We start from the raw sequence: 27,067 nt of genomic DNA on the forward strand, positions 1-27,067 counted from the left end.
AATAACACTACTGTACCCTGGATTATTAGTCCAATAACATAACAATAACACTACTGTACCCTGGATTATTAGTCCAATAACATAACAATAACACTACTGCACCCCGAATTATTAGTCCAATAACATAACAATAACACTACTGTACCCTGGATTATTAGTCCACTTACATAACAATAACACTACTGCACCCCGAATTATTAGTCCAATAACATAGCAATAACACTACTGCACCCCGAATTATTAGTCCAATAACATAACAATAACACTACTGTACCCCGGATTATTAGTCCACTAACATAACAATAACACTACTGTACCCTGGATTATTAGTCCACTTACATAACAGTAACACTACTGTACCCTGGATTATTAGTCCACCAATATAACAATAACACTACTGCACCCCGAATTATTAGTCCACTAACATAACAATAACACTACTGCACCCCGAATTATTAGTCCAATAACATAACAATAACACTACTGCACCCCGAATTATTAGTCCACTAACATAACAATAACACTACTGTACCCTGGATTATTAGTCCACTTACATAACAGTAAAACTACTGCACCCCGGATTATTAGTCCACTAACATAACAATAACACTACTGTACCCCGAATTATTAGTCCACTAACATAACAATAACACTACTGTACCCTGGATTATTAGTCCACTAACATAACAATAACACTACTGTACCCCGGATTATTAGTCCACTAACATAACAATAACACTACTGTACCCTGGATTATTAGTCCACTAACATAACAATAACACTACTGCACCCCGAATTATTAGTCCAATAACATAACAATAACACTACTGCACCCCGAATTATTAGTCCAATAACATAACAATAACACTACTGTACCCCGGATTATTAGTCCACTAACATAACAATAACACTACTGTACCCCGGATTATTAGTCCACTAACATAACAATAACACTACTGTACCCTGGATTATTAGTCCACTAACATAACAATAACACTACTGCACCCTGGATTATTAGTCCACTAACATAACAATAACACTACTGCACCCCGAATTATTAGTCCAATAACATAACAATAACACTACTGTACCCCGGATTATTAGTCCACTAACATAACAATAACACTACTGCACCCTGGATTATTAGTCCACTAACATAACAATAACACTACTGTACCCCGGATTATTAGTCCACTTACATAACAATAACACTACTGTACCCTGGATTATTAGTCCAATAACATAACAATAACACTACTGTACCCCGAATTATTAGTCCAATAACATAACAATAACACTACTGTACCCCGGATTATTAGTCCAATAACATAACAATAACACTACTGTACCCCGAATTATTAGTCCAATAACATAACAATAACACTACTGTACCCCGGATTATTAGTCCAATAACATAACAATAACACTACTGTACCCTGGATTATTAGTCCACGAACATAACAATAACACTACTGTACCCTGGATTATTAGTCCAATAACATAACAATAACACTACTGTACCCCGGATTATTAGTCCACTAACATAACAATAACACTACTGTACCCTGGATTATTAGTCCAATAACATAACAATAACACTACTGTACCCTGGATTATTAGTCCAATAACATAACAATAACACTACTGCACCCCGAATTATTAGTCCAATAACATAACAATAACACTACTGTACGCTGGATTATTAGTCCACTAACATAACAATAACACTACTGTACCCTGGATTATTAGTCCAATAACATAACAATAACACTACTGTACCCTGGATTATTAGTCCACTAACATAACAATAACACTACTGTACCCTGGATTATTAGTCCAATAACATAACAATAACACTACTGTACCCCGGATTATTAGTCCACTAACATAACAATAACACTACTGTACCCTGGATTATTAGTCCAATAACATAACAATAACACTACTGTACCCTGGATTATTAGTCCAATAACATAACAATAACACTACTGCACCCCGAATTATTAGTCCAATAACATAACAATAACACTACTGTACGCTGGATTATTAGCCCACTAACATAACAATAACACTACTGTACCCCGGATTATTAGTCCAATAACATAACCATAACACTACTGTACCCTGGATTATTAGTCCAATAACATAACAATAACACTACTGTACCCCGGATTATTAGTCCACTAACATAACAATAACACTACTGTACCCTGGATTATTAGTCCAATAACATAACAATAACACTACTGCACCCTGGATTATTAGTCCAATAACATAACAATAACACTACTGTACCCTGGATTATTAGTCCACTAACATAACAATAACACTACTGTACCCCGGATTATTAGTCCACTAACATAACAATAACACTACTGTACCCTGGATTATTAGTCCAATAACATAACAATAACACTACTGTACCCCGGATTATTAGTCCACTAACATAACAATAACACTACTGTACCCTGGATTATTAGTCCACTAACATAACAATAACACTACTGTACCCTGGATTATTAGTCCAATAACATAACAATAACACTACTGTACCCCGGATTATTAGTCCACTAACATAACAATAACACTACTGTACCCTGGATTATTAGTCCACTAACATAACAATAACACTACTGTACCCTGGATTATTAGTCCAATAACATAACAATAACACTACTGTACCCCGGATTATTAGTCCACTAACATAACAATAACACTACTGTACCCTGGATTATTAGTCCAATAACATAACAATAACACTACTGCACCCTGGATTATTAGTCCAATAACATAACAATAACACTACTGTACCCCGGATTATTAGTCCACTAACATAACAATAACACTACTGTACCCCGAATTATTAGTCCAATAACATAACAATAACACTACTGTACCCCGGATTATTAGTCCACTAACATAACAATAACACTACTGTACCCCGGATTATTAGTCCACTAACATAACAATAACACTACTGTACCCTGAATTATTAGTCCACTAACATAACAATAACACTACTGCACCCTGGATTATTAGTCCAATAACATAACAATAACACTACTGCACCCTGGATTATTAGTCCAATAACATAACAATAACACTACTGTACCCCGGATTATTAGTCCACTAACATAACAATAACACTACTGTACCCTGGATTATTAGTCCACTTACATAACAGTAACACTACTGTACCCTGTATTATTAGTCCACTAACATAACAATAACACTACTGCACCCCGAATTATTAGTCCACTAACATAACAATAACACTACTGCACCCCGAATTATTAGTTCAATAACATAACAATAACACTACTGTACCCTGGATTATTAGTCCACTTACATAACAGTAACACTACTGCACCCCGGATTATTAGTCCACTAACATAACAATAACACTACTGTACCCTGGATTATTAGTCCACTAACATAACAATAACACTACTGCACCCCGGATTATTAGTCCACTAACATAACAATAACACTACTGTACCCTGGATTATTAGTCCGCTAACATAACAATAACACTACTGCACCCCGGATTATTAGTCCACTAACATAACAATAACACTACTGTACCCCGGATTATTAGTCCACTAACATAACAATAACACTACTGTACCCTGGATTATTAGTCCACTTACATAACAGTAACACTACTGCACCCCGGATTATTAGTCCACTAACATAACAATAACACTACTGTACCCTGGATTACTAGTCCACTTACATAACAGTAACACTACTGCACCCCGGATTATTAGTCCACTAACATAACAATAACACTACTGTACACTGGATTATTAGTCCACTAACATAACAATAACACTACTGTACCCCGGATTATTAGTCCACGAACATAACAATAACACTACTGTACCCTGGATTATTAGTCCACTAACATAACAATAACACTACTGCACCCCGAATTATTAGTCCAATAACATAACAATAACACTACTGCACCCCGAATTATTAGTCCAATAACATAACAATAACACTACTGTACCCTGGATTATTAGTCCACTAACATAACAATAACACTACTGTACCCCGGATTATTAGTCCACTAACATAACAATAACACTACTGTACCCTGGATTATTAGTCCACTAACATAACAATAACACTACTGCACCCTGGATTATTAGTCCACTAACATAACAATAACACTACTGCACCCCGAATTATTAGTCCAATTACATAACAATAACACTACTGTACCCCGGATTATTAGTCCACTAACATAACAATAACACTACTGCACCCTGGATTATTAGTCCACTAACATAACAATAACACTACTGTATCCCGGATTATTAGTCCACTTACATAACAATAACACTACTGTACCCTGGATTATTAGTCCAATAACATAACAATAACACTACTGTACCCCGAATTATTAGTCCAATAACATAACAATAACACTACTGTACCCCGGATTATTAGTCCAATAACATAACAATAACACTACTGTACCCCGAATTATTAGTCCAATAACATAACAATAACACTACTGTACCCCGGATTATTAGTCCAATAACATAACAATAACACTACTGTACCCTGGATTATTAGTCCAATAACATAACAATAACACTACTGTACCCCGGATTATTAGTCCACTAACATAACAATAACACTACTGTACCCTGGATTATTAGTCCAATAACATAACAATAACACTACTGTACCCTGGATTATTAGTCCAATAACATAACAATTACACTACTGCACCCCGAATTATTAGTCCAATAACATAACAATAACACTACTGTACGCTGGATTATTAGCCCACTAACATAACAATAACACTACTGTACCCTGGATTATTAGTCCAATAACATAACAATAACACTACTGTACCCTGGATTATTAGTCCACTAACATAACAATAACACTACTGTACCCTGGATTATTAGTCCAATAACATAACAATAACACTACTGTACCCCGGATTATTAGTCCACTAACATAACAATAACACTACTGTACCCTGGATTATTAGTCCAATAACATAACAATAACACTACTGTACCCTGGATTATTAGTCCAATAACATAACAATAACACTACTGCACCCCGAATTATTAGTCCAATAACATAACAATAACACTACTGTACGCTGGATTATTAGCCCACTAACATAACAATAACACTACTGTACCCCGGATTATTAGTCCAATAACATAACAATAACACTACTGTACCCTGGATTATTAGTCCAATAACATAACAATAACACTACTGTACCCCGGATTATTAGTCCACTAACATAACAATAACACTACTGTACCCTGGATTATTAGTCCAATAACATAACAATAACACTACTGCACCCTGGATTATTAGTCCAATAACATAACAATAACACTACTGTACCCTGGATTATTAGTCCACTAACATAACAATAACACTACTGTACCCCGGATTATTAGTCCACTAACATAACAATAACACTACTGTACCCTGGATTATTAGTCCAATAACATAACAATAACACTACTGTACCCCGGATTATTAGTCCACTAACATAACAATAACACTACTGTACCCTGGATTATTAGTCCACTAACATAACAATAACACTACTGTACCCTGGATTATTAGTCCAATAACATAACAATAACACTACTGTACCCTGGATTATTAGTCCAATAACATAACAATAACACTACTGTACCCCGGATTATTAGTCCACTAACATAACAATAACACTACTGTACCCTGGATTATTAGTCCAATAACATAACAATAACACTACTGTACCCCGGATTATTAGTCCACTAACATAACAATAACACTACTGTACCCTGGATTATTAGTCCAATAACATAACAATAACACTACTGTACCCCGGATTATTAGTCCACTAACATAACAATAACACTACTGTACCCTGGATTATTAGTCCAATAACATAACAATAACACTACTGCACCCTGGATTATTAGTCCAATAACATAACAATAACACTACTGTACCCCGGATTATTAGTCCACTAACATAACAATAACACTACTGTACCCCGAATTATTAGTCCAATAACATAACAATAACACTACTGTACCCCGGATTATTAGTCCACTAACATAACAATAACACTACTGTACCCCGGATTATTAGTCCACTAACATAACAATAACACTACTGTACCCTGGATTATTAGTCCACTAATATAACAATAACACTACTGCACCCTGGATTATTAGTCCAATAACATAACAATAACACTACTGCACCCTGGATTATTAGTCCAATAACATAACAATAACACTACTGTACCCCGGATTATTAGTCCACTAACATAACAATAACACTACTGTACCCCAAATTATTAGTCCAATAACATAACAATAACACTACTGTACCCCGGATTATTAGTCCACTAACATAACAATAACACTACTGTACCCCGGATTATTAGTCCACTAACATAACAATAACACTACTGTACCCTGGATTATTAGTCCAATAACATAACAATAACACTACTGCACCCTGGATTATTAGTCCACTAACATAACAATAACACTACTGCACCCCGAATTATTAGTCCAATAACATAACAATAACACTACTGTACCCCGGATTATTAGTCCACTAACATAACAATAACACTACTGCACCCTGGATTATTAGTCCACTAACATAACAATAACACTACTGTACCCTGGATTATTAGTCCACTTACATAACAGTAACACTACTGTACCCTGGATTATTAGTCCACTAACATAACAATAACACTACTGCACCCCGAATTATTAGTCCAATAACATAACAATAACACTACTGTACCCTGGATTATTAGTCCACTTACATAACAATAACACTACTGCACCCCGAATTATTAGTCCAATAACATAGCAATAACACTACTGCACCCCGAATTATTAGTCCAATAACATAACAATAACACTACTGTACCCCGGATTATTAGTCCACTAACATAACAATAACACTACTGTACCCTGGATTATTAGTCCACTTACATAACAGTAACACTACTGTACCCTGGATTATTAGTCCACTAACATAACAATAACACTACTGCACCCCGAATTATTAGTCCACTAACATAACAATAACACTACTGCACCCCGAATTATTAGTCCAATAACATAACAATAACACTACTGCACCCCGAATTATTAGTCCACTAACATAACAATAACACTACTGTACCCTGGATTATTAGTCCACTTACATAACAGTAACACTACTGCACCCCGGATTATTAGTCCACTAACATAACAATAACACTACTGTACCCTGGATTATTAGTCCACTAACATAACAATAACACTACTGTACCCCGGATTATTAGTCCACTAATATAACAATAACACTACTGTACCCTGGATTATTAGTCCACTAACATAACAATAACACTACTGCACCCCGAATTATTAGTCCAATAACATAACAATAACACTACTGCACCCCGAATTATTAGTCCAATAACATAACAATAACACTACTGTACCCCGGATTATTAGTCCACTAACATAACAATAACACTACTGTACCCCGGATTATTAGTCCACTAACATAACAATAACACTACTGTACCCTGGATTATTAGTCCACTAACATAACAATAACACTACTGCACCCTGGATTATTAGTCCACTAACATAACAATAACACTACTGCACCCCGAATTATTAGTCCAATAACATAACAATAACACTACTGTACCCCGGATTATTAGTCCACTAACATAACAATAACACTACTGCACCCTGGATTATTAGTCCACTAACATAACAATAACACTACTGTACCCCGGATTATTAGTCCACTTACATAACAATAACACTACTGTACCCTGGATTATTAGTCCAATAACATAACAATAACACTACTGTACCCCGAATTATTAGTCCAATAACATAACAATAACACTACTGTACCCCGGATTATTAGTCCAATAACATAACAATAACACTACTGTACCCCGAATTATTAGTCCAATAACATAACAATAACACTACTGTACCCCGGATTATTAGTCCAATAACATAACAATAACACTACTGTACCCTGGATTATTAGTCCACTAACATAACAATAACACTACTGTACCCTGGATTATTAGTCCAATAACATAACAATAACACTACTGTACCCCGGATTATTAGTCCACTAACATAACAATAACACTACTGTACCCTGGATTATTAGTCCAATAACATAACAATAACACTACTGTACCCTGGATTATTAGTCCAATAACATAACAATAACACTACTGCACCCCGAATTATTAGTCCAATAACATAGCAATAACACTACTGTACGCTGGATTATTAGCCCACTAACATAACAATAACACGACTGTACCCTGGATTATTAGTCCAATAACATAACAATAACACTACTGTACCCTGGATTATTAGTCCACTAACATAACAATAACACTACTGTACCCTGGATTATTAGTCCAATAACATAACAATAACACTACTGTACCCCGGATTATTAGTCCACTAACATAACAATAACACTACTGTACCCTGGATTATTAGTCCAATAACATAACAATAACACTACTGTACCCTGGATTATTAGTCCAATAACATAACAATAACACTACTGCACCCCGAATTATTAGTCCAATAACATAACAATAACACTACTGTACGCTGGATTATTAGCCCACTAACATAACAATAACACTACTGTACCCCGGATTATTAGTCCAATAACATAACAATAACACTACTGTACCCTGGATTATTAGTCCAATAACATAACAATAACACTACTGTACCCCGGATTATTAGTCCACTAACATAACAATAACACTACTGTACCCTGGATTATTAGTCCAATAACATAACAATAACACTACTGCACCCTGGATTATTAGTCCAATAACATAACAATAACACTACTGTACCCTGGATTATTAGTCCACTAACATAACAATAACACTACTTTACCCCGGATTATTAGTCCACTAACATAACAATAACACTACTGTACCCTGGATTATTAGTCCAATAACATAACAATAACACTACTGTACCCCGGATTATTAGTCCACTAACATAACAATAACACTACTGTACCCTGGATTATTAGTCCACTAACATAACAATAACACTACTGTACCCTGGATTATTAGTCCAATAACATAACAATAACACTACTGTACCCCGGATTATTAGTCCACTAACATAACAATAACACTACTGTACCCTGGATTATTAGTCCACTAACATAACAATAACACTACTGTACCCTGGATTATTAGTCCAATAACATAACAATAACACTACTGTACCCCGGATTATTAGTCCACTAACATAACAATAACACTACTGTACCCTGGATTATTAGTCCAATAACATAACAATAACACTACTGCACCCTGGATTATTAGTCCAATAACATAACAATAACACTACTGTACCCCGGATTATTAGTCCACTAACATAACAATAACACTACTGTACCCCGAATTATTAGTCCAATAACATAACAATAACACTACTGTACCCCGGATTATTAGTCCACTAACATAACAATAACACTACTGTACCCCGGATTATTAGTCCACTAACATAACAATAACACTACTGTACCCCGGATTATTAGTCCACTAACATAACAATAACACTACTGTACCCTGGATTATTAGTCCAATAACATAACAATAACACTACTGTACCCTGGATTATTAGTCCACTTACATAACAATAACACTACTGCACCCCGAATTATTAGTCCAATAACATAACAATAACACGACTGCACCCCGAATTATTAGTCCAATAACATAACAATAACACTACTGTACCCCGGATTATTAGTCCACTAACATAACAATAACACTACTGTACCCTGGATTATTAGTCCACTTACATAACAGTAACACTACTGTACCCTGGATTATTAGTCCACTAACATAACAATAACACTACTGCACCCCGAATTATTAGTCCACTAACATAACAATAACACTACTGCACCCCGAATTATTAGTCCAATAACATAACAATAACACTACTGTACCCCGGATTATTAGTCCACTAACATAACAATAACACTACTGTACCCTGGATTATTAGTCCACTAACATAACAATAACACTACTGCACCCCGAATTATTAGTCCAATAACATAACAATAACACTACTGCACCCCGAATTATTAGTCCAATAACATAACAATAACACTACTGCACCCCGAATTATTAGTCCAATAACATAACAATAACACTACTGTACCCCGGATTATTAGTCCACTAACATAACAATAACACTACTGTACCCTGGATTATTAGTCCACGAACATAACAATAACACTACTGCACCCTGGATTATTAGTCCACTAACATAACAATAACACTACTGCACCCTGGATTATTAGTCCACTAACATAACAATAACACTACTGTACCCTGGATTATTAGTCCACTTACATAACAGTAACACTACTGTACCCTGGATTATTAGTCCACTAACATAACAATAACACTACTGCACCCCGAATTATTAGTCCACTAACATAACAATAACACTACTGTACCCTGGATTATTAGTCCACTTACATAACAGTAACACTACTGCACCCCGGATTATTAGTCCACTAACATAACAATAACACTACTGTACCCTGGATTATTAGTCCACTAACATAACAATAACACTAGTGTACCCTGGATTATTAGTCCACTAACATAACAATAACACTACTGTACCCCGGATTATTAGTCCACTAACATAACAATAACACTACTGTACCCTGGATTATTAGTCCACTAACATAACAATAACACTACTGTACCCCGGATTATTAGTCCACTTACATAACAATAACACTACTGTACCCTGGATTATTAGTCCACTTACATAACAATAACACTACTGTACCCTGGATTATTAGTCCACTAATATAACAATAACACTACTGTACCCTGGATTATTAGTCCACTAACATAACAATAACACTACTGTACCCTGGATTATTAGTCCACTAACATAACAATAACACTACTGTACCCTGGATTATTAGTCCAATAACATAACAATAACACTACTGTACCCCGGATTATTAGTCCACCAATATAACAATAACACTACTGTACCCTGGATTATTAGTCCACTAACATAACAATAACACTACTGTACCCCGGATTATTAGTCCACTTACATAACAATAACACTACTGTACCCTGGATTATTAGTCCACTTACATAACAATAACACTACTGTACCCTGGATTATTAGTCCACTAATATAACAATAACACTACTGTACCCTGGATTATTAGTCCACTAACATAACAATAACACTACTGTACCCTGGATTATTAGTCCAATAACATAACAATAACACTACTGTACCCCGGATTATTAGTCCACCAATATAACAATAACACTACTGTACCCTGGATTATTAGTCCACTAACATAACAATAACACTACTGTACCCCGGATTATTAGTCCACTTACATAACAATAACACTACTGTACCCTGGATTATTAGTCCACTTACATAACAATAACACTACTGTACCCTGGATTATTAGTCCACTAATATAACAATAACACTACTGTACCCTGGATTATTAGTCCACTAACATAACAATAACACTACTGTACCCTGGATTATTAGTCCACTAACATAACAATAACACTACTGTACCCTGGATTATTAGTCCAATAACATAACAATAACACTACTGTACCCCGGATTATTAGTCCACCAATATAACAATAACACTACTGTACCCTGGATTATTAGTCCACCAATATAACAATAACACTACTGTACCCTGGATTATTAGTCCACTAACATAACAATAACACTACTGTACCCTGGATTATTAGTCCACTAACATAACAATAACACTACTGTACCCTGGATTATTAGTCCACTAACATAACAATAACACTACTGTACCCTGGATTATTAGTCCACTAACATAACAATAACACTACTGTACCCTGGATTATTAGTCCAATAACATAACAATAACACTACTGTACCCCGGATTATTAGTCCACCAATATAACAATAACACTACTGTACCCTGGATTATTAGTCCACCAATATAACAATAACACTACTGTACCCCGGATTATTAGTCCACTAAAATAACAATAACACTACTGTACCCTGGATTATTAGTCCACTAACATAACAATAACACTACTGTACCCTGGATTATTAGTCCTCTAACATAACAATAACACTACTGCACCCTGAACTTTTAGTCCAGTAACATAACAGTAACACTACTGCACTCTGGATTATTAGTCCACTAACATAACAATAACATTACTGCACTCTGGATTATTAGTCCCTAATTGCCCTTGAGAATGTGGTGGTGAGCTGCCTTCTTGAACCGCTGCAGTCAATGTGGGGTAGGTACCCCTACATTGCTGTTAGGAAGGGAGTTCCAGGATTTTGACCCAGCGACAGTGAAGGAACGGCGATGTAGTTCCAAGTCAGGATGGTGTGTGACTTGGAGGGGAACTTGCAGGTGGTGATGTTCTCATGTATTAGCTGCCCTTGTCCTTCTATTCGGTAGAGGTCGCAGGTTTGGAAGGTGCTGTCTGAGGAGCCTTGGTGCATTGCTGCAGTGCATCTTGTAGATGGTACACACTGCTGCCACTGTGCGTCGGTGGTGGAGGGAGTGAATGTTTGTAGATGGGGTGCCAATCAAGCGGGCTGCTTTGTCCTGGATGGTGTCGAGCTTCTTGATTGTTGTTGGAGCTGCACCCATCCAGGGAAGTGGAGAGTATTCCACCACACTCCTGACTTGTGCCTTGTAGATGGTGGACAGCCTTTGGAGAGTCAGGAGGTGAATTACTCACCGCAGGATTCCTAGCCTCTGACCTGCTCTTGTAGCCATGGTATTTATATGGCTACTCCAGTTCAGTTTCTGGTCAATGGTAGGCCCTAGGACGTTGATAGTGGGGGATTCAGTGATGGTAATGCCATTGAATGTCAAGGGGAGCTGATTAGATTCTCTCTTGTTGGAGATGGTCATTGCCTGGCACTTGTGTAGTGCGAATGTTACTTGCCACTTATCAGCCCAAGCCTGGATATTGTCCAGGTCTTGCTGCATTTCTACACGGACTGCTTCAGTGTTTGAAGTGAAGCAACTGTTATGATGCAGGAAATGCAGCAAATCATTTGCACAGCAAGCTCCCACAAACAGCAATGTGATAATGACCAGATAATCTGTTTTGGTGGTATTGATTGAGGGATTAACATTGGGCCCCAGGACTCTGGGGAGAACTCCCATGCTCTTCTCTAAAATAGTGCTGTGGGATCATTTACATCCACCTGAGGGGGCAGACGGGCCTCAGTTTAATGTTACACCCAAAGGACAGTACCTCTGGAAGTGCAGCTGTCCCTCAGTACTGCACTGCAGTGCCAGCATTGAGTTTGATCACAAGTTCTGCAATGAGAGTTAACCCAGGAGATGACTCAGAGGTGAGATTGCTATCAACTGAGGCACAATTAATACCGAGGTCATCACATATAAAATAGTCAGAGGATAAGAAATCCAATGGGGAATCCAGGAGCAACTGCTTTCCCCAGAGAGTGGGGAGAATGTGGAACTCACTACCACAGGGAGAGGTTGAGGTGAATCATGTTGATGTATTCAAGGGGAAACTGGATAAACTCATGAGGGACAAGAGTATCGAGGTTCTGGAGTGAGATGATAAAGGATGGGAGGAGGTACAAGGGGAGCAAAAATTCCAACATGAACTGGATGGGCCAAATGGCCTGTTTTGGTGCTATATATTCTAGGTAAGTGTTAACGGTGCGCGCGTGTCTGCGCGCGCGCGTCTGTGCGTGTGTGAGCGAGTCTGTGCGTGAGAGAGAGAGAGACTCAGCACAGTGGACGGGAAGGCCCAGCTCGCTCCGCGATTGCTCCTCATTGCTGAAGCCTGGGGCAATGCTCTGTCTCTCTCGAACACACGGGATTTGCCCCTTCCCCTCCCAGTCACATCATGGGAAATCTCAGAGAGTTACACTCACCAGCAGTGGAGAAGGCGATCATCAGCATGCCTGTAGTGTACAGTGATCTGGGGAGGTAAAAAAAAAGGGTGTTTTAAACCAGGTCCCCACTTTTCCCCACCTTCTCCTCCCCCTTTATCCCCTTCCCCTGAAAGGAATTAGCTCTCAGAGATCCAGCAGCCTCCCCAAAAACAGAAAGTCCCAAAAAGCTTTCCAGACAAGGAAATAACTTTCGAAGCAGAGACACAGAGTACAAAATGGGAGGCAGATGGGAGGCAGTTCAGAATATTTAAAAAAACAGCAAAGAACAAAGAAAATTACAGCACAGGAACAGGCCCTTCGGCCCTCCATGCCTGCGCTGATCCAGATCCTCTGAATGACAAAAAGATTAATAAGGAAGTTAAAATTAGAGTACAAGAGAAAGCTAGCTAGAAATATAAAGACAGATAGTAAGAGTTTCTATCGATATTTAACAAAGAAAAGTTAAAGTGAGCTTTAGTCCTAGAGAAAGTGAGTCTGGGGAATTAATAATTGATAATAAGGAGATGCCAGATGAATTGAACAGATATTTTGCTTTGGTCTTCACTATTGAGGATACAAGTAACATCCCAGTGTGAGCTGTAAATCAGGAAATGGGAGGGAGGAAGGAACTCAAGAAAATTACAATCACCAGGGAAGTGGTACTGAACAAATTGTTAGAGCTGTGGGCTGACAAGTCCCCGGGTCCTGATGGACTTCATCCTAGGGTGTTAACAGAAGTGACTAGTGAGATAGTTGATGTTTAGCTTTAATTTTCCAAAATTCCCTGGATTCGGGGAATCTAATTTTCCATTAGATTGGAAAATAGCGAATGTAACTCCTTTATTCAAAAAGGGAGGAGACAGAAAGCAGGAAACTACAGGCCAGTTAGTTTCACATCTGTCTTCGGGAAAATGTAAGAAGCTATTATTAAAGACGTTATAGCAGGGTAATCAGGCAGAGTCAACATGGTTTTGTGAAAGGGAAATCATGTGCAACCAATTTATTGGAGTTCTTTGAGGGAGTTACATGTGCTGTGGATAAAGGGGAACCGGTGGATATATTGTACTTAGATTTCCAGAAGGCATTTGATAAGGTGCCATATCAAAGCTTATTAGGGAAAATAAAAGCTGATGGTACAGTGTGTAACATATTGGCATGGATAGAAGATTGTCTAGCGAACAGAGTAGGCATCAATGGGTCATTTTCTGGTTGGCAAGATGTAACGAGTGGTGTGCCACAGGAATCCGTATTGGGGCCTCAACTTTTTACAATTTATATAAATGACTTAGATGAGGGACCGAAGGTATGGTTGCTAAATTTTCTGATGACACAAAGATAGGTGGGAAAGTAACTTGTGAATGGGGACATAGGAATATCAATAAGTCAAATGAGTGGGCAAAGACCTGGCAAATGGAGTATAATGTGGGAAAGAGTGAAATTGTCCACTTTGGCAGGAAGAATAAAAAAGTATATTTTCTAAAAATGAGGGGTCTCCCTTGTGGAAAGAATGTTTACCCCTTGTGGGAGAATCTAGAACTAGGGGTCACTGATTAAAAATAAGGGGTCACCCATTTAAGACAGAGATGATGAGAAATGTTTTCTATCAGAGGGTGGTGAGTCTTTGTAATTCTCTTCCTCAAAAGGCAGTGGAAGCAGAGTCTTTGAATCTTTTTAAGGCAGAGGTAGATAGATTCTTGATAAGCAAGGGGGTGAAAGGTTATCGGGGGCAGGTGGAAATGTGGAGTAATCAGTTCAGCCATGAACTTATTGAATGGCACAGCAGGCTCGAGGGGCCGAGTGGCCTACTCCCCCTCCTAATTAGTATGTTTGTATGTAAAAGAAAATAAATTATTGCTAAATACTTCATAAATGCCTGCGTTAGCCTTTACTGTAGCATTATGTCCATTTCTGGGCACCACAATCCAGGTCTCGGAGAGTGTGTGAGAAGAGATTATAGTTCCGGGGATGAGGTACTTCAGTTACTGTGGAGAGACTGGAGAAGCTGCGATTGCTCTCCTTAGAGCACAGAAGGTTAAGGCGAGATTTATTGAGGCGTTCAAAATGACAAAGGGTTTGGATAGTGTAAATTGGGAGAAAGTGTTCCCAGTGACAGGTGGGTCAGTAACCAGAGGGACACAGATTTAAGATAATTAACAAAAGAATTTGAGCGGAAACAAGAAGAAATGTCTCCACACAGAGGTTGCGAAGATCTGAAACACACTACCTGAAAGAGTAGTGGTAGAAACAAGTTCATTGGAACTCGGTAATTGGACATGTAAATGAAGAGGAATCATTTTCAGGGCGATGGGGGAAAGGCTGGGGTGCATAAGACTCCATTAGACAGTTCTGTCAAAGAGCCAGCACAGGTTCAACAGGACAAATGGCCTCTTTCTTTATGGCAACAGTCTGTGATTTGAAGGTTTTTCCACTGAGAAAAAAATTCCTGTAAAATATGTGACATTACTCTGCAAATTTCAGAGCTCTGTCCACATTACCCTGACAGTATGTCTCCCAGTATCAGCATCGAGTGCTCCCAGGACAGGTACAGTACGGGGTTAGATACAGAGTAAAGCTCCCTCTACACTGTCCCCATCAAACACTCCCAGGACAGGTACAGTACGGGGTTAGATACAGAGTAAAGGTCTCTCTACAATGTCCCCATCAAACACTCCCAGGACAGGTACAGTACGGGGTTAGATACAGAGTAAAGCTCCCTCCACACTGTCTCCATCAAACACTCCCAGGACAGGTACAGTACGGGGTTAGATACAGAGTAAAGGTCTCTCTACAATGTCCCCATCAAACACTCCCAGGACAGGTACAGTACGGGGGTTAGATACAGAGTAAAGCTCCCTCTACACTGTCCCCATCAAACACTCCCAGGACAGGTACAGTCTGGGGGTTCGATACAGAGTAAAGCTCCCTCTACAATGTCCCCCATCAAACACTCCCAGGACAGGTACAGTACGGGGTTAGATACAGAGTAAAGCTCCCTCTACACTGTCCCCATCAAACACTCCCAGGACAGGTACAGCACGGGGTTAGATACAGAGTAAAGCTCCCTCTACACTGTCCCCATCAAACACTCCACAGGACAGGTACAGCACGGGGTTAGATACAGAGTAAAGCTCCCTCTACACTGTCCCCATCAAACACTCCACAGGACAGGTACAGCACGGGGTTAGATACAGAGTAAAGCTCCCTCTACACTGTCCCCATCAAACACTCCCAGGACAGGTACAGTACGGGGTTAGACACAGAGTAAAGCTCCCTCTACACTGTCCCCCATCAAACACTCCCAGGACAGGTACAGCACGGGGTTAGATAGAGGGTAAAGCTCCCTCGACACTGTCCCCATCAAACACTCCCAGGACAGGTACAGCACTGGGATTGGCTGGTCAATTTGGAGCACTTCCTGCCAGCAATCAGGGGGAGCAGCTGCACCTGTGTTGCAGCAATTGCAGAGTGGAGAGAGGAGAGTGGAGACTGGAAAAAAAAAACAAAGAACAAAGATAATTACAGCACAGGAACAGGCCCTTCGGCCCTCCAAGCCTGCGCCGATCCAGATCCTCTCTCTAAACATGTCACCTATTTTCTAAGCTTCTGTATCTCTTTTCTTCCTGCCCATTCATGTATCTGTCTAGATACATCTTAAAAGACTCCATCGTGCCCGCATCTACCACCTCCGCTGGCAACGCGTTCCAGGTGCCCACCACCCTCTGCGTGAAGAACTTTCCACGCATATCCCCCCTAAACTTTTCCCCTTTCACTTTGAACTCGTGTCCTCTAGTAATTGAAACCCCCACTCTGGGAAAAAGCTTCTTGCTATCCACCCTGTCTATACCTCTCATGATTTTGTACACCTCAATCAGGTCCCCCCTCAACCTCCGTCTTTCTAATGAAAATAATCCTAATCTACTCAACCTCTCTTCATAGCTAGCGCCCTCCATACCAGGCAACATCCTGGTGAACCTCCTCTGCACCCTCTCCAAAGCATCCACATCCTTTTGATAATGTGGCGACCAGAACTGTACGCAGTATTCCAAATGTGGCCGAACCAAAGTCCTATACAACTGTAACATGACCTGCCAACTCTTGTACTCAATGCCCCGTCCGATGAAGGAAAGCATGCCGTATGCCTTCTTGACCACTCTATTTACCTGCGTTGCCACCTTCAGGGAACAGTGGACCTGAACACCCAAATCTCTCTGGACATCAATTTTCCCCAGGACTTTTCCATTTACTGTATAGTTCACTCTTGAATTGGATCTTCCAAAATGCATCACCTCGCATTTGCCCTGATTGAACTCCATCTGCCATTTCTCTGCCCAACTCTCCAATCTATCTATATTCTGCTGTATTCTCTGACAGTCCCCTTCACTATCTGCTACTCCACCAATCTTAGTGTCGTCTGCAAACTTGCTAATCAGTCCACCTATACTTTCCTCCAAATCATTAATGTATATCACAAACAACAGTGGTCCCAGCACGGATCCCTGTGGAACACCACTGGTCACACGTCTCCATTTTGAGAAACTCCCTTCTACTGCTACTCTCTGTCTCCTGTTGCCCAGCCAGTTCTTTATCCATCTAGCTAGTACACCTTGGACCCCATGCGCCTTCACTTTCTCCATCAGCCTGCCATGGGGAACCTTATCAAACGCCTTACTGAAGTCCATGTATATGACATCGACAGCCCTTCCGTCATCAATCAACTTTGTCACTTCCTCAAAGAATTCTATTAAGTTGGTAAGACATGACCTTCCCTGCACAAAACCATGTTGCCTTTCACTGATAAACCCATTTTCTTCCGAATGGGAATAGATCCTATCCCTCAGTATCTTCTCCAGCAGCTTCCCTACCACTGACGTCAGGCTCACCGGTCTATAATTACCTGGATTATCCCTGCTACCCTTCTTAAACAAGGGGACAACATTAGCAATTCTCCAGTCCTCCGGGACCTCACCCGTGTTTTAGGATGCTGCAAAGATATCTGTTAAGGCCCCAGCTATTTCCTCTCTCGCTTCCCTCAGTAACCTGGGATAGATCCCATCCGGACCTGGGGACTTGTCCACCTTAATGCCCTTTAGAATACCCAACACTTCCTCCCTCCTTATGCCGACTTGACCGAGAGTAATCAAACATCTGTTCCTAACCTCAACATCCGTCATGTCCCTCTCCTCGGTGAATACCGATGCAAAGTACTCGTTTAGAATCTCACCCATTTTCTCTGACTCCACGCATAATTTTCCTCCTTTGTCCTTGAGTGGGCCAATCCTTTCTCTAGTTACCCTCTTTCTCCTTATATATGAATAAAAGGCTTTGGTATTTTCCTTAACCCTGTTTGCTAAAGATATTTCATGACCCCTTTTAGCCCTCTTAATTCCTCGTTTCAGATTGGTCCTACATTCCCGATATTCTTTCAAAGCTTCGTCTTTCATCAGCCGCCTAGACCTTATGTATGCTTCCTTTTTCCTCTTAGCTAGTCTCACAATTTCACCTGTCATCCATGGTTCCCTAATCTTGCCATTTCTATCCCTCATTTTCACAGGAACATGTCTCTCCTGCACGCTAATCAACCTCTCTTTAAAAGCCTCCCACATATCACATGTGGATTTACCTTCAAACAGCTGCTCCCAATCTACATTCCCCAGCTCCTCCCGAATTTTGGTATAGTTGGCCTTCCCCCAATTTAGCACTCTTCCTTTAGGACCACTCTCGTCTTTGTCCATGAGTATTTTAAAGCTTACGGAATTGTGATCACTATTCCCAAAGTAGTCCCTTACTGAAACTTCAACAACCTGGCCGGGCTCATTCCCCAACACCAGGTCCAGTATGGCCCCTTCCTGAGTTGGACTATTTACATACTGCTCTAGAAAACTCTCCTGGATGCTCCTTACAAATTCTGCTCCATCTGGACCTCTAACACTAAGCGAATCCCAGTCAATGTTGGGAAAATTAAAATCTCCTATCACCACCACCCTGTTGCTCCTACATCTTTCCATAATCTGTTTACATATTTGTACCTCTATCTCACGCTCGCTGTTGGGAGGCCTGTAGTACAGCCCCAACATTGTTACCGCACCCTTCCTATTTCTGAGTTCTGTCCATATTGCCTCACTGCTCGAGTCCTCCATAGTGCCCTCCTTCAGCACAGCTGTGATATCCTCTTTGACCAGTAATGCAACTCCTCCACCCCTTTTACCTCCCTCTCTATCCCGCCTGAAGCATCGATATCCTGGGATATTTAGTTGCCAATCATGCCCTTCCCTCAACCAGGTCTCAGTAATAGAAACTGCAGCAACTGGAGAAAGGTGAATGCAGAGTGGAGAGTGGAGAAAGCAGCAACTGGGGAGAGGAGTGTGGAGACTGGAAACTGCAGCAACTGGAGAGAGAGACTGGAGAAAGGTGAATACAGAGTGGAGGGAAACCATCAAGGAAGGCTGCAATTTTTCTGGAGAGGTGGGTGTCAGGGCACCTGAAAGACTATTAAGTTTAAACTGTTTGGGGGAGGGAGAAGAGGCCTGAAGACTCAGGGGTGGGGCAGCCAAATCCAGTAGGGGCCCCTGTGTTTGTATTGGTGTTTGCACACAGGGAGCTCCCTCCCCACCCCAACTGCCTGCTCGGGACAGCTGGAGTTGCCCGGGTGAAGACTGTCTTGTTAAAATCAGAAGAGGAGAGTACCGGGCGGCTCCAGCTGTCCCTGGCGAAGAAGCCTCCCCCAACTGGAAGACAACAAACAAGTTTGGACTAATTGTGATAAAGGTGCTCCAACTGGCAGTTGGAACAAACATCCTTTTCAGCCTTTCTCTCCCTTCCTCCACTCAGTCGCCTCAATCACCTATCCTCCCCTTTTCCTTTACCATCCTACACCATCCTCCTCTACTCCCACTCCACCTTGTTTAAAGTTTGCATTTTTTAAAAATTGTGTAAATTTGTTTTGTTTCTTGGGGGTGGACGTAGCTCTTAGACCCCATGGCAAGCCCCTCTTCGCCGGTGGCGGGGCCTTCCCGTTCATATGCTGCTCCGGCTGCTGCAGCTGCACCTGTTGCCCCGTCACCGTTTGCTTTATTAACAACGAAGCATGGGGTCAAGAGCTACGTCCACCCGAACATGACTATGGAGGCATGCGTGAAAGCAATGGCCGAGGTTGTCGGCCCTTCGGCCATTGTTGCAGCCTCTAAAATGTACAGGAAGGCAGTGTTTTTCCTGAAGACCGAGCGGGCGGTGTCCCTGGCTCTGAGCAAGGGGCTCACCGTGGGCGGGACCTTTCTGCCAGTGGACCCCCTGGAGGCCACTGCGCAAAGGCTCATTTTATCCAATGTCCCACCCTTCATCCCTGGTGAGCTCCTCCTTCCCCACCTGCACCATCTGGGGGAGGTAAAGACGGGGCTCACCCCAGTCCCGCTCGGTCTTCGGGAGAACAGCCTCCGACACGTGGACTCCTTCCGCCGCCAGTTATTCATGCAGCTGGCACGGGAGGAGGTGACAGAGGGCCACTTCAATGTAGAATTCCAGGGGACGGCCTACCGCGTCTTCTGGACCTTGGACGGGGCGCGGTGCCATGTCTGTAAGGGGGTGGGGCATGTTCGTAAGAACTGCCCCAACCTCCCGGCTGCCAACTCCAACTCAGCGGCCCAGGGTGGCGACGCTGCACCTCCTCCCACCCCCACTACACCACCACCAGATACCATTCAGTCGGTACCGGAGGCTGTGGTTTTCACGGCCTCCGGCAGGGAGGGGGGTGACCGTCCAAGTGGAAGGAAGGCGCAGAGGAGAAATAAACATCGAGAGGCGCGTCCCCTGGATATCGTGACACTACCCGAGCCTGAGCTCAGCCCAAGGCCCGATCTCGGGAAGTCAACTTGCCCCAGGGCTGGGCTCAGGACCAGGGTGAATAAAAAAAAGGAGAGTGTGGAGGTGGAGGCCTCTGATGATATGGAGGTCTCTGAGCCTCCGCACACAACTGGGAAAAAGAGGAGAAGGCACCCCTCCACAGAGGTAACAAGGGGCCCTGAGGCGCAGGGCCCATCTGTTGGAGGGGAACTGTCTCCTGTTTCGGGTCCCCAGGTTTCCCCTACCGCCACCACCAAGGCTGCAAAGTCCGGGCAGGTGCTCCCTATTCCTCAGGATGGAGGGGAGGGGATGGCCCCGGTACATGAGGCCCCTCCTGAAGGAGTAAGTGGGGCCCTGCTTGTGGTGGGGGAGCCTGGGGAAGCCGCCCATTCTGCCACTGCTACTGGGTCGGGTGTCCTGAATGAAGGGGAGGGCGAGGCCCCAGAGGGTCGGGCCTCCCAGCCGGAGTCCACCACCAACCAGGAGACACCCGACCCAGTTATAACTGAAAATGCTGCCCCATCTGCTGGGCCTGTGGGTGCTGGCGGAGCGGGAGATAGCCTCCTCCCTCCGCCTCCAGTCTCGGCTCTGGCTGGTTTCCGGAGTCGGAAACTTCTGTCTCCCCTGGACCACTCATTGCCCTGGGGACGGAGGTGGAGGGGGGTCCTGAACCGCTGGTGCCTACAGGCTCCAGTTTCACAATAGAACCCAGAGAGGACTCCTCCGCCATCGATCCTGGGGGTGGAATCGTGACGGAGGCGGGACCAGCTGGCGCGGCCAGGACGTCCGCCCCACGGTGTGTGGTGGATGTGTCGGCCGCTGGCGGTGACGACCCGGAGGAGGATGGGGATTCGGTGCGGGGCACGGAGGATGATCTTGATTCCATCGCCAGTGAGGTGGTGGAGTCCCTCGTGCCTCCCACCGAATCTCCTCTCATCCCCACGGCGGAACTCCGGGATTTCCTCGCGGCTTGCAGGGGTTGCCGCAATAAAGTTCAGCTGGCCCTCGACCGTTGGTCGAATCTGGCGCTGATCATACAGTCCGTCCGTGCCGCCCTTAAGATAGCGGGCAAGCGCGCGGACGTGAAACTGGTTGAGAGGCGCCGTTTTAATGTGTTCCTCAATGGGTTGCTGGGGGAGTGGAGGGCCAGGTGCACTTCCACTCCCTCCTCACAGTGAGCTGTTGGTGACGGGTTTTAAGTACCTTTGACATGAAGATAACCATAGCCAGCCTCAACATCAACGGCAGCAGAGGGGCTCACCGCAAATTTCACAATCTCTCAGTCCTTAGGGAAGGGAGATATGCGGTGAGCTTTCTGCAGGAAACCCACACCGTTCCGGGAGACGAAGCCACCTGGCTCCTGGAGTGGCAGGGTGGGGTCTACATGAGTCACCTCACCCCTATTTCTAGTGGGGTGGCTATCTTGTTGGCCCCGACTTTTCAGCCGGAGATCTTGGGGGTCAAGGAGCTAGTGCCGGGCCGCTTGCTCCACCTCGCCGTTCGCCTGGGTAGCGTGCCGCTCCACTTTGTGAACGTGTACGCGCCCAGGCCCGGCGCGTTGCAAGCGCGCTTCTTTGAAGAAGTGTCCGCTCTCTTGAGCTCCATCGATAGCGGCGAGTGCATCATCCTCGGGGGGGATTTTAACTGCACCCTCGAGGTGGGGGATCGCTCCGGTCCCCAGCGCGGCCAAGCGTCAGTGGAGAAGTTGAGGGGACTGATCAGCTCCCTTAACTTGGTGGACGTCTGGCGGAATCTCCATCCCGACTCCAGCACCTTCACATGGAGGTCTGGAGGAGGGGGGTCGCGAATCGACCGCCTCTACATTTCGCAGGCGTACGTCTCCCGCGTTTCGGCGGCCTCCATGCGGCTGGTGCCGTGCTCGGACCACCGCCTGGTGTGGGCGGAGTTCACTCCGCTCCGCATGCGGGCGGGGTCCGCGTCCTGGCACTTTAACAACCGGCTGCTGGAGGACGTGCGATTTCGGGACTCGTTCTGTCGATTCTGGGCCGACTGGAGAAGGAAGCAGGGGGGCTTCCCCTCCTTGAGGCTATGGTGGGATGTGGGCAAGACTCACATCCGCGTCTTCTGTCAGGAGTACGCGAAGGGATCGACCAAGAGGCGGGAAGCCGAGATCGGGCGCCTTGAGAGGGAGGTGCTCGACTTGGAATCCCGCCTCGGTCATGCCGTCGCGGACCCGGCCCTGTGGCAGGCGTACAAAGAGAAGAAGGGCGCGCTGAGGGACCTGCAGCTCATAGCACTGCTCCGAGTGCTTTCCTACAGGGGCCGAGCGTTGGTCATAAACCAGCTGGTGGCCTCCATGCTGTGGTACCGGTTGGTCACTTTGGCCCCGCCCCCTGTATTTGCCACCAAGAACCAGAAGAAACTCGTCGATTTCTTCTGGGGCAAGAGGAAACACTGGGTCTCTGCCGCGGTCCTGAGTCTCCCGATCGAGGAGGGCGGTCAGTCGCTGGTGTGCGTCCGCACCCAGGCTGCGACTCTCCGCCTTCGGACCCTGCAGAGATACCTGTACGTCGAGCGTCCTCCCAGATGGTGTGCGCTGGCGACGTTTTTTTTCCGCCAGTGTCACTGCCTTCAAGACGACACGCAGCTCCCGGTGGAGTCCGTTAGCCGCGCCTCTCTGAGGGAGTTGCCTGTCTTTTACCGGGATCTTTTCCGAGTCTGGAACATGGTCGCCTCCAGTCAGGGCGCTCCCCCGCCGGCGGAGGAGAGCGCCTCGGCTGTCCGGGCGGCCGACTCCGGGGACGGTCCGGCGGGCGGAGGAGTAGCCGAAACCCCCGGGACGCCCCTCACTGCGGGTGGCGAGGGGGCTCGGGGGTGCGGAGCGATCCCGGCCGAGCTGACCCCCGCTCGGCCGAAACTGCTCATCGGACCCAGGCCCCGAAACCCTCCTCGGGAGCCGGTCCCGCACAACCCGAGCCGCCTCTCGGAAATGCCCTCCGTGCCATTCCAATCGGCGCGGAGGGGTTTCCTGTATGGGCTGCTCCTGCACACTCTCCACTTCCTCGCCCTCGTCAGCCGGCCGGACACGCCCTGGCGGTCCGCGTTGCCATCTGACGGCGAGGGGAAACCCCGATGGAGGTCTCTCTACGCGGGAGTCTTCCCCCTTTACATCGGGGACCTGGGGTGGAGGGTGCTGCACAGAGCAGTCCCGTGCAATAGGCTTTTAAGTAGGTTCACGGACTCCCAGGCCAGCTGTACTTTCTGCGGCCTGGACGAGTCCGTGTTCCACATTTATACGGAGTGTGCGAGGTTGCAGCCCCTATTTGAGTATCTGAAGGGGCTGCTCCTCAAATTCTGGCTGCACTTCAGTCCCACGCTCCTGATCTTTGGGCACCCGGTGCGGAGGGGCTTGGGCCGGGAGGAGGATCTCCTCGTCGGTCTGCTCCTGGGCCTGGCCAAGGTGGCAATTCACAGGTCCAGGTTGCGGGCCGTCGGGGGGTCCGTCCTCCCCGATTGCCTGCCCCTCTTCCGCGGTTACGTTCGCGCCCGGGTGTCCCTGGAAAAGGAGCATGCGGTGTCCGCCGGTACGCTTGAGGCCTTCCGCGACCGGTGGGCACCGCAGGGACTGGAGTGCATCGTCGACGCCGAGAATGGCATTTTAATTTGAGTTTTTGTTTATTTATCTGGTTTTAATAAAGTTATTTTAAAAATATAAGTGTGTATATAAAGGGGGCCTGAGGAATAAAGGCCCCCTCGACATAAAAAATATATAAAGGGGGCCTGAGGAATAAAGGCCCCCTCGACATAAAAATATATAAAGGGGGCCTGAGGAATAAAGGCCCCCTCGACAAAAAAAAAAACGGGGTTAGACACAGAGTAAAGCTCCCTCTACACTGTCCCCCATCAAACACTCCCAGGACAGGTACAGTACGGTGTTAGATACAGAGTAAAGCTCCCTCTACACTGTCCCCATCAAACACTCCCAGCACAGGTACAGTACGGGGTTAGATACAGAGTAAAGCTCCCTCTACACTGTCCCCATCAAACACTCCCAGGACAGGTACAATACTGGGGTGAGAGACAGAGTCAAGCTCCCTCGACACTGTTCCCATCAAACACTCCAGGACAGGTACAGCACTGGGATTGGCTGGGCATTTTGGAGCCCTTCCTGTTTGCGATTAGTCGAACCAGCTGCACCTGAGCAAACTGTGGGAGCTGGAACTGCAGAGCAGAGAGCAGAGTGGAGAGAGCTGTATTTACTGCTTCAACTGTGCAACTGGTGTACTTTTACAAGGACAAAGGAGAACTGCAAGTCATTTTGGAGAGGTGGGTGTTGGAGCACCAGAGAACTGTTTGTTATTTGGAATGTTGGGGGAGGGAGAAGGCACCGGAAGATCCAGGGGTGGGTCTGCCACATTCTATAGGGAGCCCCTGTATTGCTCCTGTGTTTATCTGCCATCCTGCACAAAAGGGGCTCCCTCCCCACCCCCAACTGTGTGGCTTGGGACGGCTGGAGCTGCCCGTGTGAAGAATGTCTTCCCAGTCTTTACAGATCAGTGGAAAAGGAGAGAACCGGGCGGCTCTAACTGACCCGGGCGAAGAACCCTCTCCTAACTGGAAGACAGGACTGTGAACTCTGAACTAAGCTGCTCCAACCACCGAACCACAGCAACATCTTCACACCTCATCTCTCCCTCCCAACACTCAGCTGTCTATCCTCTCCTCTCCTTCTCCTTTAACTTTGCACCCCTATTCTCCTCTACCCCACCCCTCCCATCATATTGATTTTGTTTAAAAGCTGTTAGTTTATTTCTTAAGGGTGGGCGAGGCTCTGTGACCCCATGGCAAGTCCCTCTTCACCGGTGGCGGGGCCTTCTCGCACGTATGCTGCTGCAGCTGCACCTGTTGCCCCGTCACCGTTTGCATTAATAACGACAAAGCATGGGGTCAAGATCTACGTCCACCCAAACATGACTATAGAGGCATGTGTGAAAGCAATGGCCGAGGTTGTCGGCCCTTCGGCCATTGTTGCAGCCTCTAAAATGTACAGGAAGGCAGTGTTTTTCCTGAAGACCGAGCGGGCGGTGTCCCTGGCTCTGAACAAGGGGCTCACCGTGGGCGGTACCTTTCTGCCAGTGGACCCCCTGGAGGCCACTGCGCAAAGGCTCATTTTATCCAATGTCCCGCCCTTCATTCCTGGTGAGCTCCTCCTTCCCCACCTGCACCATCTAGGGGAAGTAAAGACGGGG

General features: G+C 44.3%; 1 protein-coding gene across 1 annotated transcript in view; it reads right to left on the reverse strand.

Annotated features, from left to right (window-relative positions):
* Positions 1-27,067, reverse strand: part of LOC137345274 (equilibrative nucleobase transporter 1-like) — a 250,735-nt gene that overhangs the window by 157,443 nt on the left and 66,225 nt on the right. Inside the window, exon 4 of the mRNA XM_068008750.1 lies at positions 14,022-14,068. Coding sequence (XP_067864851.1) covers positions 14,022-14,068 — 47 coding nt within the window. The remainder of the gene's footprint in view (positions 1-14,021; positions 14,069-27,067) is intronic.

The sequence above is a fragment of the Heterodontus francisci genome, chromosome 28 (assembly GCF_036365525.1).
Source record: "Heterodontus francisci isolate sHetFra1 chromosome 28, sHetFra1.hap1, whole genome shotgun sequence".
Taxonomy (NCBI): domain Eukaryota; kingdom Metazoa; phylum Chordata; class Chondrichthyes; order Heterodontiformes; family Heterodontidae; genus Heterodontus; species Heterodontus francisci.